This window comes from Xylaria bambusicola (genome assembly GCF_022495145.1).
Source record: "Xylaria bambusicola strain CBS 139988 unplaced genomic scaffold F5B22scaffold_32, whole genome shotgun sequence".
Classification (NCBI taxonomy): domain Eukaryota; kingdom Fungi; phylum Ascomycota; class Sordariomycetes; order Xylariales; family Xylariaceae; genus Xylaria; species Xylaria bambusicola.
The window spans coordinates 303,230-320,055 of NW_025953585.1; the positions used below are offsets into that span (position 1 = coordinate 303,230).

Consider the following 16,826-nt stretch of genomic DNA (forward strand, 5'->3'; position numbering starts at 1 on the left):
CGTAGACTAATCAGCTGTGGCAACAGCATTTTGACAAAACTTATAAACAAATGGGAAGCGTGAAGTGAGAACTGCAGATATATATGAAATTAGGATGGGTCCACCCACAAGCTAGAGTGTTCGATGGAATGAGCAGATGTTGGGTGTCAAGTCTATATCCAAGCAAAGACATGATGACGAGTATAGAATGTCACGAAGATAACTTGATGCCAGCTAGATCAGAGACAAAATGATAGTTATGTGAGGACAGCCAAGTGAAGCATCCTCAAGTGTGAGAGGATTAGATGAAGCGAGGAGAGAGAAGCGGCGCTCTTTGATTACGACTTTTGCCCCTTAGCTATCTACAGAGTATCAGTGCATGACTACTGGATGCAAGAATAGCTCAATTTCCTCTCGAGCATATTGCTTTCTTTCCATTCCCATCTCTCCTATCTTACTCCTCAACCATAACCGTACGGTTCAAGGGTGACGTCTATACTACCCGCTTACCAGCGTCCAAGCTCCTCTTTTCAATGTGTAAGTATGTATAAGCCGCCTAGCATGTATGCGCCCTGAGTGGCTCACTCGTGTTAGTTTGACATGGTTACCAGTGTGATTAGAGCCTAAACTGGGTAGCTAGAAGAGAATGCCATCACAATACACAGAGCCTTAGAAGTCTGTGACTTTCATGTGCTTCTCTTCACTTCTGACAGTGTACTGCACGTCAGGGAAGGATCGCGACGACATTTCGCTCTTCTAAAGATATCAGCAAGACATAACCGTGGAATTCACATCCACTATCGGCACCAGCTCCAAAATAAGTGAGACATTCGTTCACCCTAGTTACCAGCTCTGCATGAAGGGAAAAGTCCATATACAATAGTACACTTGGGGAAAGTTAGTATCATTATGGCCCTACACCCCTAAGATGTGAAGACGTTGGATCGTAGTTTGCACTGTTTGTGGTTTCAGGGACACTAGGGAGCCGAGTGACAGAACATTGAGATTGCTAATTCAGGGATGAGTGTCTCGGTGATTCGATACTATAATCTGGCTAGCCAAGAAACTACATATATGGGCGTCTGAAGTTAAGACATAGGGCACAGCCATCTAACTAAGCTAAGTACTTAGGTAGAAAAGCCGGTCTTTGACCCCTTGCAGTGCTGTAAGGGGTTGTCATGTTTGTGAAAACTCACGGAGTTGCGTACGTGCGACCTGGCTTCTGGCCTAGGGAGCTTGCCGTTGCGAATTGAGCGAAATCGTAGCACTTCGTTTGCGCACTAGCATACGAAGCTAGGTGAAACAATTAAAGGGCAGGTATTTCTGTGTCACATATGCGCCAGTCGGTTGGTGAACATTTGACGTCTCGTTTGTAAGAGCACGTCATATGAAAAGCCTCAACCCGTAGGCTCACCATTTGTGCGCCTAGAGCCCCGCCGCCGATTGACGGAGATCCGGTAAGGGGCTACGGGCATGCGCAAGGAAGACACGGCCGGGTGCAGCTTGTGTGGTGCAACCGTCGGTGCCACGAGGCATCAAAGCAAACGAAAAGTAAGTAGAAACCTCACTGTACGAGGTACTGAAACTGTGGCCTTGCTTTCAAGGTCTTCAAAGTTGAAGTTCAAACTAAGGTCGCGGGACCATCAATCGCCCATCAGTAAGGAAACAGAAGGCACTTCTCGTACCGCGTGTTTAGGATATCCGTACAGCATCGGGCTTCTGCAGTTCACAAGTCGATATCATCGTCCGGCGCTTTCTCTCCCTATCGATCAGCCCTGTCGCAATATTAGCAGTTCCACGCGAAAATTACCGTTGCCATGTCCACTCTCAACGACGAAGAGTTCGGCGAGTTCAAAAGGGCATACGAGGTCCGTGTGCTGCCGGCCATCATCCAAGCCCTCGACCAAGCGAATATTGTCGGCGGACAGGTACTTGTCCAAAGGAGGAAGACTATTACTATTGTTACACGAGAGGAGGCACCGCCTAGTCTCAAGAGCCAGATCGAACAGGTAGTGGCTGCACAGCTCCGCGAGGACATCCGCGCAAAGATATCTCTAGAATTTGCGACGGGGCATCTGGTGCATAGTTGAGGCTATAAACGTATGTATAAAGAGTTTGTCCGGCGACAGGTATTATCTCGGCCGAGGGCAGGTAGAACCAAGAGAGCAGCCATTCATCCTCGGTTGTCAGTTCGTAGCCGGGTAAATGGAGATAATGTTTAATTAGTGAAACATGTTGACCCATCTCATCCAAGATATGCTTGCTCTATGAGATGGGATATAGACAACAGAAGATCATATCTGCGGCTATGCCTTCCGCTTCTGATGAGATAAGTCCAGCGAGGTGTGGCTCTTGAATCAATGCTGCTTCGCAATAGATCACCCAAGATGGTTTACCGTAAGGTCGGCGGCCCATCGTGAGAACGGAAGTGAGTCGCTTCCGGGCAGGTGCATGTGTTCGGCTGATGTCTTACTCGCGACTAAACCCCAGGTTGAAAGCCTGCCGAGTGAGTTGATATTGATGCACGATGACCCAGTTGGGTGTTGGCAGTCTCGTCTTTCCAAAGCACCAATGTAAATGAGGCAAGTGGTGAAAAACTTGGCACAAACAATCTTCAGAACACGACCCCAAACAGTGCTGATAGACAACACTCGCCGCCGGTCGTGTATGGCCATGGAGCACATCTAGGCGCCTTAGAGATGTAACCCTCTATGTCATGTTGACGTTAGTATCCCCAGTGGCGCCAGTCCCGCTCCCGCCGTTGCTCGAACGAGGAGGAATAATATACGAGACGTCGATGTCGTTTCACCATTCGGCGTCTAGCGTAGGACCCTCACTGACCCTCACTTGGCTCTCCACAGATGGTCAAGACAAGCCCGTCCGCCGAGCGCGCTGTATTGCCATATCCACTGGATCCGCAGGTGCCTTAAGCCTTAAGCGACGGTTGTTGTTGAGGCCATCGTGATGGAATGTCTAGATGAGATTGAATATCCGCGCAAACCACCTCCCGCCTTTAGCTGCAGACTGGCCTGACCTTGAGTACAATAAGATATCGAGGAGAGTGAACGCTACTATATTTATTTCCGTTTCCTACATGTACGCGCGAGCGAGGTGGAGGCAACATGGAAGTATTGCTGCAATTTCATATCAACTACTAATGCGACGCGGCAGGCCACGTGCGATTCAGATTGACAAATTAGTAGCGCTTCCTACCCTTGTCCCATGACTCGCTCTATGGAGCCATTCTACTAAGCCGATGTGCGAAAGCTTCGACTACTTGCTGTAGTCTACCGGTAGTCGTCTGCTGTAGCTTGTTTATCACTACACGTGGCACAAGATTGATGCCAAATGATACGATATTGAGTGACAAGGAGCAGTGCGGTTGGTAGTGTTCGTTAGCTCGGGCTTAATGAGATACGACAGCCGTCTATTGATTCTACTCTAAGGATACCTAGCTCCCCATCGCTTCAGTCGGTTAGGAATATTCCTCCTCCCGTCGAACAGTGTACCATTGGTTCAACGAACCGACAAGGGTCATGGCAAGCCCATTGCCGGGCATAACGTTTCGCCATGATGTAGTGTACGTCGTACGTCGTAGTGTGGTGGAAGGACGGTAGGTAACAACGACAAATCCTCACTACTAACCGATACCCGTCTTACCTCGCATGTTTTCTCCACCAGCAATGGAACTAAACACTGTTGTAATGTCGGACCGCTGCGTTCCGCCCATAACATGTTGCGGGCATCTGCCAACGTCAGCTAGAATGTTCCCGCAGCTTGGCAGGTACACGGGGACCTGGCTCCTGGCAAGGTGTCGAGCATGACAAGATAATCGAGCGCAGGTACACCGGCTTATAATCTCGGGGCCCTATGTCTACCGCGCTCTTAACCTAGGTGTTGGTGTATTGTCTAGATCATTGGTAAGTCAACAATTTAGAGACGTGAGAGGAGCATGAGGGCGTATATTCTAGAAGGTACTCAGATAAGTAGGAGAAGCTTCAAGAGCTTCCCCCCTGTCAGAGCAGCCATCCTGGTCTCGGTGGGTTCGGGTTGTGCTTCTTAATTTGGTTTTCGTCCAATTCCTGGATCCGGGGTCCGCCCAGCGGAGGGTATTGATGGCACACGAGCCTACTTTCAGTATACCTATTCGAATGGAGAGGTTATGCCAGTGTTGCGTTCCGTAGGATCTAGACTATGTAGCGAGATACCGGACAGACGAACCATTTCTACTCAGCCCATGATGGAGCGGCTACGGTAGAGCGAGCGTCCACTCACCTATACATAAGATACGCGAAGTGTTTGGGCATGTCTCCCTCTTTGAGCTGTTACCATGGTAGCCCCTCATGGACCATGGACCATGGACCATGGATACGCTCCACCAAGCAATATGTATTCTCTGCATGAGTTTCTATCCTTGCAGCCGTTAGCAGGCCCATCCCAGCTTCCCGACCCAATGGTTCCCAATTCTGGAAAGGTAAAGCCTAAGGAAACCATGCACTTACACCACTTATCAAGTACCCCTGCGAGTAAGAAGCTGAAAATAAAATGACCAGAGCATCGTAGATAAATATTGTCGTTAGGTCCCCCATCCTCTTCCAGGTTGTTGCCTGGAGTGAATGAGCTGATATGATATCCATCGTGCTTGGTTCGCATGTCGAGATGAAGTAAAGTAGTTGGTTGATTAAGCCTTTCATCCGAGACCTAACTTCAATGGCTACTTAGACAAGTTCTCGCCAGCATTAGCGGATGCATATTTTCTCTATCGTCGCTGAGAATTTACATGCCGTCAAGTCAAAGCGGTGTTGTCATTGAACAGATTGGTAAGGACCGTATTAACATACATTATCCTCCTCAATACAATCCCACTGGTATCAGCTTTGCCATCTTCGTCGTCACCAAAAACATTGCCCACCAGAATTACTAGTTCTCGATCCGCACGAAGCTCATACTCAGGCGCCTCCTTGTTCTCACGCGACACACAAACTACCGATTGTCTTTCGTTCACATCTTATACGTCGAATCGTGCCAACTTGTTACGTCACCTTCCCTCGCTCCCTTTGGACATAGTTAGTTTTGTCGAAAGCTCTTCTCAGTAATTTGTGGCTGCTGTCGCACTTCCGGGGATAGCGTTCGTTGTCGGAATCCGAGCTTGAGCCTGGTTGTTGGCACCGTACCAATAATTGTTGGTGGTAGCCGTTTGGACGTTTTCTACTTCCACGGGAATCTCCGTACGGGTATAATACAGCACACCGTCTTCGACTCGGGGCACGCATCTCTCCTGTGAGTAATAAACCACGGGTGCTTGGGATGCCTCTGAGTCGGCTTCTCGCCCTTGGGCCTGGATATCCAATTGCTGGTCAGCATCATGTGGTTATTGTGGGATAAATCAATCTTTTCACTCACGCTACATTCAGCGCATGCGGTATTGTTTACATATACCCAGTTGGGGCACTCATGCGTAAGGAAGTACTTGCAGCGGTACTTGTAGAATCCGCCGCTGCCACTCATGTTGAGGTTCGTTTTCAAAACGCTTCTGGAAATGGGCCAAATTTCTACTCAAATTCCAGAGAAATTGTAAATGGGAAAACACGATCGTTTGATATGTTGAAGGTGTGACTGTCCGCTGACAGCCAAGCGGCGTTGAATGACTGAAGGACAGGAAGCGTCCAATCAGTAGAGCTTAGTTGTCAAGCTCTTGAAGTATAAATCGAGGTCGAAGGGGCCTTGCTACAGCGTAGTATGGCACCAGCGGAAAGAAAAAGCAAGGAGGTCGACATAGGGCACAGATGGGAGCATGCTGATATACTGGGGGCCTCGCCCAGGACACGCACGCATCGTGTCAACATGGATTGACACAGGTTACAGGTAGTGTACAATGCGTAGTAGACAGTGCCAGAACGCAATCCTGTAGGAACGAGTAACCGGAGCACTCTACCACGGCAATCATGAGAGAGGGGTGGCGGGACCATCACAGACTGGTCTTCTCGAATCGCGTTATAACCCAGTCCCCTTGAGAGATGGGTACGCTTAACAAACACCCCTGCCACATTTTCCGGCTGCACACCACTTGCTTCACGAGATCAATGTGACAAACATGGGGCCAAGCGGCAGGGCATGTGGAGACCTGCTGCCCAGTCCCGTAATGTGGACTGAAACATGAGATCATGTCTTAGTTTGCGATTTTTTTCTTCTTCTGGTCTTCGTAAGTTATTAAAATATTCTATATGCGGAGGTGAATGTTCAGTAGAAGCAACCTAAGACAAATTACCCCGTAATTTTATCTCGCTACCAGTTCAGCATCATATGACAGCGTCGGAGCTGGATGTTCATTCAGCAGTGGTGTTTTTTTTTTTTTTTTTTTTTTTTTTTTTTTTGTTGGTACCAGGATATCACAACCCCATCAAAAGAACCACATTATCCCTAACCTAGTATCTTACTATACACTACATTGCAATATGATGTACAATAAGCCTACATGTTACACGCAATACTCATAGATACAGGTCGATAAGCATCGAGCCGCAGCTTATTGGTTCCCCAACCCAACTGTCTGCTGTAGTTTGGGAGTGTAACCCAGCTTGTTCGTGCGCGCCTTGTAACCGCATTGAGGCACATTTGATACCTTCCTGAATATACATCTATAACCGAGAAGTGAAGCTTATGACCGATCTCGGCGAGCTGTGTAGAACTTTTAATAGAATCATCGCCGCCTTGGAGTCCAAGCTTTGGTAAATAATCCTTCACGAGGTCCAAGAGTAGAGTATACCTAGTGTAGCTAGTGTAATGTGCTACCGCATATTTACACTATGGCACGGTAGTTGAGAAGATATTTCCCGTTAGGTCCAGGGTCGCTACGCGTGTATAGTCTACAATAAGGCGCGATGCCTATTGTAGATCAACTCATGAATGCAGTGTACAAGACTGTGATACGTACGTAGGCACGCTAATGTAGCTGTGTCCAGGTATCCCTTGTTCACAGCTGCGAGTAATTCGCCCACTCGCACATGTAACCCTCGCACATTGGACGGTGCGATTGCTGAGCTCCAGCAGTGCAGGCGTCAACCTTGCCCTGGTACTGCCCTGGCGTAGATGAACCCATGGATGCGGCTGAAGGAATAAAACTGTATGCCGGCCGCCTACGTACCTACTACCTAGCCGCCAGATCTGCTGTCTGTGGAGGCTCTATAGTAGGTAACTCGGATACTGGCCGGGCACATCGCCTCTCAAAACGACTGGGCAAGTCATATGTTACTCTATTGTTGTCCCACCTATCATAGAGTTTCGGGGCCATCGGAAGGTGTACGCTACAGTTAGGGGAGGGTAGCACAACAGGAAGAGAAGAGGTCCTTGCTCCACGGGGATTGCTGCATTCGAAAGCTGGCGGCTGGCTCACTGTGTAGTGGGACTCTGAGTGTCAACTGTCTCTCCCGCAGATCGGGGAACAGGGATCGCAGCCCCCTGGCCCTTCTTGGATGGCGATGGCACACTCATTTGGGATCGACAAAAACCGCTAACGGGAGAAAAACGTTATGTTGTTACATTCAGTGGTTCCCGTTATGCATATGTGTATTCGCAGAAAAATGATCCGCACTAACGAATCATTACCCCATGGATTCTAAATACGTAGTGCAGTTTCAATGGTTCGACAGCCATTCCACGTGGTGTACATGGCCATCTTCCCTTCAGGTCAGTTCGTATGTAAAAAACTTGAATGAAAACTCGATGTAGACAGTTAGAGCGCGGCATTTTCGCTTCTCATGCTACTAGTAGCCTTTTGGGTAAGCATTGAAGAGATATAAATACTTACCGCAAGTGCTTGTAAGGTTACTGCTTTGTCTTGCTTACTCTAGCTGCAGATGAGCCATATCCTGCATCACAAGCCTTTGACGTCACGATACCCCATGCCTGTTGTCGACCAAGACGCTGCCATTGTATTGTCATACTGTCTACCGACAATTCCGCGGTACAGGAAAGGAGCACAGATATCGACGATACAACCCCACGTCGTCTTCAGCTGCACTGATTCCAGCCACTTGTATATCACCTAAGGAGTTTACTGGTGTAAGATGTCACCGCACGGGCAATAGAAGGCACCCTGGTATCCCGCTGCCTATCTCACCGGTCGTCAAGTCAGACAAAGAAAGGATAGGATGCAATGTTTCAGTATCTAGCATCCAAAATAAGTTTGTTGATCTTGGCGTATCACTACATCCGGCTTGCTTAGTTTCGGGCTGTAAACTCGAAATTCAAGTTCAGCGGTATAGGTATTCAGATATATTTATTTCTGCAGATACCTAGCTGGGTGCTATGGCCGTCGCATAAATTGGCAAATGGCTCCTGCAATTTCCATCAGTGTACTCTATTGAAGCATAAGCTTGCCTCATGCCTAGGAAGAAGGTACAAAGGAGACGTGTATGTGTAGAGGCGCGCTGGTATGATCATGAAGGCGTTGGATCATATGATTGGGTTGAACTTGCAGGAAGTCCTACGAAGTATCTTAGAAAATGCCAGAAACCACACCGTAAGAGTAATTCGTCAGATGCATTATAGAAGGCTCTACGTATACTATCTTTTAGTTTCATGTGCCAGTCTGCACAATATCTTACCTGGGTCAAAGTCGCTTATGTCAGCCGAATGCATTGTATCGTGTGGACTTTTGTCATCCTCAACTCCACTTGTGTTACCAGCGTTTGTTACGTAGCCTTCTTCCTATCATGCTATGGCAGGTTGGAAAAAAAACAAAAAAAAGAAGGGGTGAAAAGTGCTTTGGATGCATCCTCTTCCCCCTACTCATGTGCTCCGTCAACGTATCGTATCCTATACGGTATATGCTATGTAGTTTGGGATTGTCATGTAAGGCTCGGATTCATATGACCCGCCAGAAAGTAGAAGGGAAGAGGGTGACAACATACGGAGTACAATAAAGCGTAAACTCAAGGCTTTTGCAGCAAGCCGCACGTGCAGATCAGGCATCACTGCTTCCTCTCGAAAGGCGAATGATAGTCTATTACACCCGATTACACGTTTAAATAGATTTTGTGCTTTTAGATTTAAATATTGCCGCGATTCGAGCTTGCTATTTCATAATTGTCTAAGACCACACCATCCTTGCTTTGTTCAAGGGGTTTCGCCTCTTAGGTGTCAACCCGGGGTTTTTGTTTCGTGCATTGCATATCTGGTGTCCGGCGCGTCGAGCTGTGAGCAATGTGCAGATAGCTTCGGTACCAATTTTGCGGCGATGATTAGAGGGTCCACGAAAATTTTAGTCTCGCTAATATCGCCTGGACAGAAATTATTTCAGCGCTTGATGCCAGTAGTCTATCTCGTAGCAGTAAGAAGACGATGGGAATAGAGGACAAATTGTCATATGATAGATAGGGATCAACTGCAATGACCAACAGGCAAAATGCAATGACTGGCTGATTATGGGCAATACCCCTTTGTTGAGTTCATAATACTACCGCATGGAACTGATATCATCAGTCAACAGGGTGGTGAATGTGCATATAATTAATGGTAGGGGTAGGCATGGCCCAGATTGTGCCACAGCAGCCTGTTGTATAACCCCCTGTTCCCAAACATTTTCATCCTAGCATGTCTCTTCCCGTATTCTACCATTCGACAGTGAAGAGCTTGAGAGCACCAAAATGTCACTGTCCTGGCTAGATCTCCTTCCGGCCAGCCTCCGTAGCATTGACACCCACGCCGGATGCACCGGGGGAGTATTGACTCTCTCCCACTCCTACGTAGTATGTAAACGAGCACCCTACTTTGCTGAGAGGATTCTGAACTACACATTGGCAGGATCGACATGTGATAGTTCTGTGGAGGGGGGGGGGGACGGGACGTCGACACAGAAAGTGGGACTATATGGCTCATAAACATCGACAGCTATACCTGCTACTCAAAATTATTGCTATTTGTCGATCTACATTCTTGCATGTATATCTGACATAGTGTGCTTTACGATGTACAAACTATTGTCAGTGCTTAACATCGTACGCCACCTTAGTCTGTCCTCTCAATACGTCAAAAGTATCCCCTCTTATTTTTTCTACCTGCCGTTATCCTTAACCTAACTACTTCCCTAAATACCTCTAGGTTAATCGTGAGTCCCCTTCAAAGGATGTACAGTACTATCCCGGAGCATGTCCAGACACTAAAGCATATCAAAGTCCGTCCAGTTGCACTCGAATTACAATGCTCACAGCTACTACCTTGTGAAGGTGAGCATTCAACTACTGGTGAACGAAATGGCATTGGTTGGTTTATTAGGGTTACAAGAGACCTTCGCGTTTAATCTAGAACCGTATGCACGGAGCCTCTTTTGTTATACGTTCTGGTGTCGTCAAGATCTCCCTCAAGGGATACTTCCTTCGGGACACCTAGTAAAGGCTTCCTGAGTCTGTGTGGTATCACCCCAATAATAGGATAGCACAATGCATATTATATGCTACCAGACCAAATACCCCTTGTGGAAGAACTTATTACATCAGCCTTGAGATTGTTCAACGTAGTCGTACGACTTAAACAAAACATTTAGTTCAGCTCACCAATGATCTCGCTTAACCTAATGCTTCAGTCCTAATGACATATCGATCTATAGCTAGTGGGATCGTTCACCTGGGCGTAGAGCTAATTGTAGGGAGATCAATTGTATCTGACTAGGATCTAGGTAAATGAAGCTACCCAGAAAGGAACGTAGGACACAGCCTGTCAAACACAAGCTTGACAACACTTTCTCCAATAGTATATTTACGCAAGGCACCCGGCAAGATTTCATTGGTAGCAATATGTACATGACAGTCAACTCTCAAAGCAAGCGTTTCATCGGGCAGTTTTCGAATGTTTAAGGTTTTTAGGAACTTTTTCTGCTGAATGTCTGCCGTGTTTCAATGCCGAGACACCGAGCAGGCTGGGCATGCTATCCCCGAACTCAGATATCAGATTCCTCTATTAGACCAGGTAGGTACTGCTCCTGGTTGATAAGTAAACTTGTAGAGTTTGTGTCAACTAGATTCTCAACATTTGATGCACAATTATCGCTTATAACAGTTCTACATTTAACTTCATTCATATTTGGTGGTTTAGTCAGAGAGGAAGAATAGGAATATCATGTTCGAAACGGTGACCCATACTGCGACAAGGGTCGAGGTGGCCATCACTATCCTCGCACTCTAACTCCACTTGACTGGAAATAGAGCCGACCTCGCCCAATGGTGGTATTACTCCAGCGTTCAAGTACATGTACAATAAGACAATGGTATTGTAGATCACATCGTGAATATAAATAAGATCTGTATTCTGTTGGCATTAGATCTAGGCGGTTTGCTTGCCCTGCGAATCGCTTGATCACACGGTAAATATAGTGTTATTTTTTTACGACTCGCCGGACTCGCTGTGATGACAAAGGAAAAGTGGCGTGATTAATAGAATCCCTGGCAACTATTGTCTAGATAGTCCTTCTGGAGTGAATAGCAATACTGTAACCTCAGCAATGAAGGTGTGGTCGTCTCGGCTAGACGTGCCGATACAAATGTCATGTATAGCATCTTCTAGCGACTTGAATCGAGAAATTAGAGGCTGTTGAAGACCTCTGTGGAGTTTGCTGTGATTTTTTCTTGCTGTTGGTTACATGTAAACACGTACTGGGGCGTTCTGTACTGGTCTAATAGCTAATTGGATGGATGTGTTGATTCCATAATTCAAAAAACGGGCGGTAAGCACGCTGATACGGTTGTATTAGGAACAATTCTGGGACGATACTGTTCCTAATACGGAATGGAACAAAAGGGGGTTGGTTAATTACGGCTATGGTAGGCAAGAAAACTAAATAGAAAGTCCCCTTTTGTGTTTAGTCCCCTATGTTGTGTATTAGAACACAAGCCATCTCTTGCGAGCTTTTGTTCCCAAAACTACCTAGGTATCTGGTTTAGGTATTTATCAATTTCGTATTGTTGATCTGTTGAGTCTCGTCATCGAAACTGTTTTACATATCATGAACGCAGGACGGATACCTATCAGCCCTTCTACTCGTCAGAGCCCTCGACACGCGTCATTTCAGTTCGGATTTACCATACCGCTTCCATCCAACTCGACGATCCCCAAATTCTTCGACAAATCCTGTTCGCGAGGCCTTACTTCAGTGTCTAACTCTTTGGGTGACCGTGTTGCCGAAAGCTCGATTGGCGATTCGTTGGATGCTGAATAAAGATATGGTGGCCAAATGACATCGTCCGTCTTAATGTGCTTTGTCGTTTGTACCAACGACAACTGATGCCTATTTCGACGCAAGCCCTTTCTACAAACGTATGCCGCCCCAAGACAGAGACCGAGCAGCCCGACGCTAGCACCTACACCGATACCAGCGGCCACAGGACCACTGATGTCCAGGCCTTCTATTCCGGTTTCTGATGCCATCGGAACAACGGGGGTCGATTGGGACGTCTTTGCCGTGGATTGCGGATCGGTGTATGTTACTGTAGAGGCAAGAGTAATAACTGTAGTGGGCATCCCACCCCATCGCCCTGACCATGGATTGCCACCCGCGGTCCAGTCGCCGTTCCATGGCCATGCATTCTGACCAAGAGCTGTAGTCTGATCTTGGGTAGGAGCGACTGAAGTTGTGCTCCCAGCCTTCGGAGTCGAGATCGCAGTGGTGGTCAAGTCTTTCTCTGTCTTAGTTGTCACTATTGTCGTTCTGGTTTCGATGCTGTCAACGTCTCTCGTAACCACAGATGGAATAACATCCCGTGCAATGTCACCACGACCGCTGAACTGGAGCATTGTCAGAGCTGGGTGTTTCTCGCATTCCCCATTCCTCACAACAGCAGCACAAGATATTCTTCAAGAGTGTAGTAGCTCAACTACCAACTCCATATTATAGCAGTTTCAAAACGTCAATTTGAAGCTCAGTTCTGGCATGGAATTGCTTTATATTTAATCTAAGACTCAAGGACGGATAGAGAGTTTCCAACACAGCCCGAGTAAATAGTATCGGGCAGTGTTGTGGCCCCCAAGCCCAGGATATCAATACCAATGTGTGTTTATTCGGCCACAGTTGTGACCGCACACGCACAAACTACAGCTTGCAACGGCACGCAATGTTACGTGACAGGTCACTCTCCATAAGTCGCGGTGCCGAATGCAGTCAGCTTCCTTCAGTATGTTACAACCAACTTTGTGCGAGGCTGGTATTGGTGAACGGCACTTTCTTCGGTTCCGTTCTTGGCGCAAACTCTGGCGGTGACCAACACTGAAGCGAGAGAAGGTTCGGGGGCGCCACCTCGGCTCCGAATCCTATGATTGACCGAAGCTGCGGCACCTCCAAATCTACAAAGTTCTTGGTACCTTACCATGGCTTGACGCCCTGCGTGGGGGCAGTCCCCCGAATTAGCAGACCATATAATTATATCTCGACTTGGCTGCGTCAATGTAACATGATCCCCTGCAGCTGTCAAGGGGATGCAAGGTTGGCAGCGGGACAGCGTTCTATTCCAGAGTTAGATACCCTTCCTTTCATTCGGCCGCTCCGTTGGGCAATATCATTGGTGGCAATGCTTCCGAAGCCCGTTCGTCATTGGAAATCGTGTATCGAGAACTCAAAAAGTACATCATCAGAACTTAAACCACGGGAACGGGACAACAATCGTATAATGTGAAATCAACTCCGAACTGAAAGTGCATACACTCACACTGACAGATCACGTATTTTTGTCTGAAGATAAGACAGAAGAGATGATCTATCCGAACGAGAAGGAAACACAGTATTTGATAAATGATTGGTCATTTCTGCAAGTAATACTTAAACAGAGCCACGACCCGACAAACCTGCTGTTCTTATCTTAACCCAGTCATTTCACTGTGATGCCTATGTCATGAATATTTCTTATTGTGAAGAAGTCTTTAATCAGATTCAGAGGCCGGGTCTAAACTATACAAAAGAAACTGTGCCACGCATTGCGCCTTGCATTTTCCCGATCGCAACTCTACTCAATTCGGCTTTCTTGGCTCTTTCCAGAGAAGATCTCAGGGTGGTGAAGCTAAGTCCAAATAGGCTTGTGCAACTGTCTTCACTTACGACCTACCTACATAATGTACGTTGTCTTAACTCTGCTGCAACCTAACACTTAAATTCAGAGGTCGACTAGTGATCACATTCTTCTCAGGGATACTGATAGCCAAAAGAGGTCATACGACTATTTGATCACTCTATGATTTGGCTAGGCATGCAACCTATCCGTGAGTAGCCATTTATCTCCACGATAAAAGCTACGTTCAAATCCCAAACCAAAACAATCCACTTAAAGTATGGGCGGAAATCGCGGCCCGTAAGATAAGTTAATAACATAATAGTTTTCTAGAAGCAGTGCAATAACCCTACCTTGCTTTGGTGGTGAGACTGTATTACCACGAGCTGAAGGACGTCACGATACCACGCTGGATCAAACTAGCAATTTATAAGTAAATGGCAGGCGAGGATCGCACGGACGATCTCTTTGTGCAACAATGCCAATCCATTTACGTGCCAATAGCAAGCTACATAAAGTGCTTGCCACGGCTTGAGGAATTCTCCGACGCAAGTTCACGACTTCCAGGCGCTCGATGGAATAGCCCAAGTATATGGATTATTGTCGCTTCGCGCGGTAAAAATATCGAGATTCCTCTTCTAATGCAATATCTAAACTACCTGGCTGATGAAAATGAGACCGACGATACTTTCTCCAATGCTAGAGCTGGAGGAAGCGGGCTACGCGCTGCAATAAAACAATTCAACCCCTAGGGGACATCAATGAAGGGTCATTACCACGCCGGTTGCACCAATGACGACACATCATGTAACACTACCAGCTGATCTTCGTCTATCTCTAACTATAATCCGAAGTGCCGAGGCTTCGTTCCCTGCGTTCAGCCATCTCCAAGAATCCCGGGAGCAGGTCTAGGGTCTTATTGGCGAAGACTTCATCACTCAAGTTGAAAGGCACCTGCTTTTATGATTATCCGGTCTTATTATTCCAAGTCTCGTGAAAATAACACTGGGCCACATCACATGTGTCTAGGCCTCTGGGATGAAGTAACAGAATACGAAGGTACCCCATCATACCATGCGGCAAGCAGATGGGAGCGTTATAATTGGGAAGATGTTCGGAGGCACTTGAGCGAATTTTCAAGACACCATTCGACGTCTTCGAATCACTACAACCATACTAGACTTGGCAGCTGCGTCGCCTCAGGAACGAAGACGAAATAGCGAATGCCGACTGGTCATGCAGGCCTTGATAAACAAATTTTATATAACAAGGGCAGATAAATTGGGCTTGGAACAGAGGATTCTGATTACAATGATCTACTAGGGCCGCAGTAGTCCTTGACCAACCAACTCCTTCTCGGCTGTTGGTGGCTTGAGATGACTCTATATACAAATGATCTGCCAGCCCAGACCGCCTGGGTCTCTAAGGTCTGTTTCAAGAAGCGAAGTCTGTATAACATCACTTTCCAATATTGCCCAATATTGCCTGCATGTCTTGAAAGGTCATGAACAGCCTGCAATGGTCCTTCGTACGGCCGAAGTGCAAGGTGAACTGCATACTTCAGCCGGTACAGAGGTTACATGTGTAACATTTTACCCCCCACACCATTACCTATAACCATCCGTTTCGATGTCTGCTGTAGCTGCAGACTCTAAAAGTCAAACCAAAGTAAGACTTAGTTACCAATTCTTCGAGTGTAACTCGCTCAATACTCCTCCATAACGCTAAAAACACACTTATCTGCTCTATATTCTGACTCTATGAGGCCTATGACAAGTCATTCATATACACTGCCATACGTGCTCACCAGCATAAACAGTGCCGATCTACTAGAATTAAGAAAATACCAGGTAAAGCTTACCGAAGCGGCAGGCGTGACTAGTTTGATTGGGAGTTCTTTTGATTCAGTGCTTTACCCTCCTTGATCGCTTCTCACCTGCTCCTATAGCCACTATATGAGGAGGAAATCTTCTTGCAACAAGCCTTATCAACAAGTTACATCTTATTCCTGAGAACCGGCAAACCGGCTCTTTATCTGGAGGCAAAATGAAGAGAAGGCGTCTACATGCTGCAAGGCCCCCCACCCCAAACCCACCCGTCCTCCTGTCTTCTTCCCCTCGCATACCCAAGATACAAGGCTCACAAACCTTAACTCCGTACCAAAGCCAGGTAAAATGTGAACAATGTATATATATACTTGCAAACTATGGGTGCACGCACCTAGTAAACTGTATGGAAAAGGACTGCAGTCGAACAATCGGGGAGTTGACCGATGACTATATATAGCTAAGGGTAGGAGGGACGTAGTAGAACTGCTGGGAATACAGGACGTTTTCACCCAGCTCCCGGCACGACTACGGTACCTTTGCGAACGGAGGATAGCCGGGAGAATGGTTTTACCTGTACATTAATAGCAAATGCCGGCATGGCCAGAGGCCGTAGAACCGAGTAATACAATATATATATATATATATATATTACATAAGCCCAAGAAAATGGCACCTACTTGAAAGAAAAAGAGGATAAACGATAGTTCAGAGAAGGTCGGGGGGAAAAAATTAGCGCAGGAAGAACTACCTTGCCATTCGTATCTCCATTGTTTTCTCCCTACCTGCTTACCTGCCGATCTGTCTAGCACTCTAGGTAATATAATTTACACAGTTGCGCTGCCTACTCGCAAATACACCCAGAAGGAGGCATACATGCACTGAAAAACACATTCACGATAATCCACTCCCGATCTTCACTTACACATAATGCCAAATGGAGTCTTTCTTTTCTTTCTACATTATTTTATTTTATTTCGTATCAAGAACT

The 16,826-nt window shown here is 46.8% G+C and overlaps 3 protein-coding genes across 3 annotated transcripts; 1 reads left to right on the forward strand and 2 right to left on the reverse strand.

The window, feature by feature from the left end:
* Positions 1–1,796: 1,796 nt before the first annotated feature.
* Positions 1,797–2,304, forward strand: F5B22DRAFT_648256 (uncharacterized protein; the record flags this gene model as incomplete). The annotated part of the gene is made up of 2 exons (XM_047978996.1): positions 1,797–2,057; positions 2,263–2,304. 2 exons carry the CDS (start codon positions 1,797–1,799, stop codon positions 2,302–2,304), a joined length of 303 nt encoding a protein of 100 aa, XP_047829193.1.
* A 2,546-nt stretch (positions 2,305–4,850) lies between these two features.
* On the reverse strand, positions 4,851–5,576 carry F5B22DRAFT_288965 (uncharacterized protein). Its single transcript, XM_047970387.1, has 2 exons — positions 5,383–5,576; positions 4,851–5,317 (listed from the first exon to the last, which is right to left on the reverse strand). The coding sequence occupies exons 1-2, from the start codon at positions 5,485–5,487 to the stop codon at positions 5,069–5,071; spliced, it is 354 nt and encodes a 117-aa protein (XP_047829194.1). The 5' UTR covers positions 5,488–5,576; the 3' UTR covers positions 4,851–5,068.
* Positions 5,577–12,039: 6,463 nt separating this feature from the next.
* Positions 12,040–12,858, reverse strand: F5B22DRAFT_648258 (uncharacterized protein; the record flags this gene model as incomplete). The annotated part of the gene is made up of 2 exons (XM_047978997.1): positions 12,040–12,756; positions 12,850–12,858. 2 exons carry the CDS (start codon positions 12,856–12,858, stop codon positions 12,040–12,042), a joined length of 726 nt encoding a protein of 241 aa, XP_047829195.1.
* Between the last annotated feature and the right edge of the window lie 3,968 nt (positions 12,859–16,826).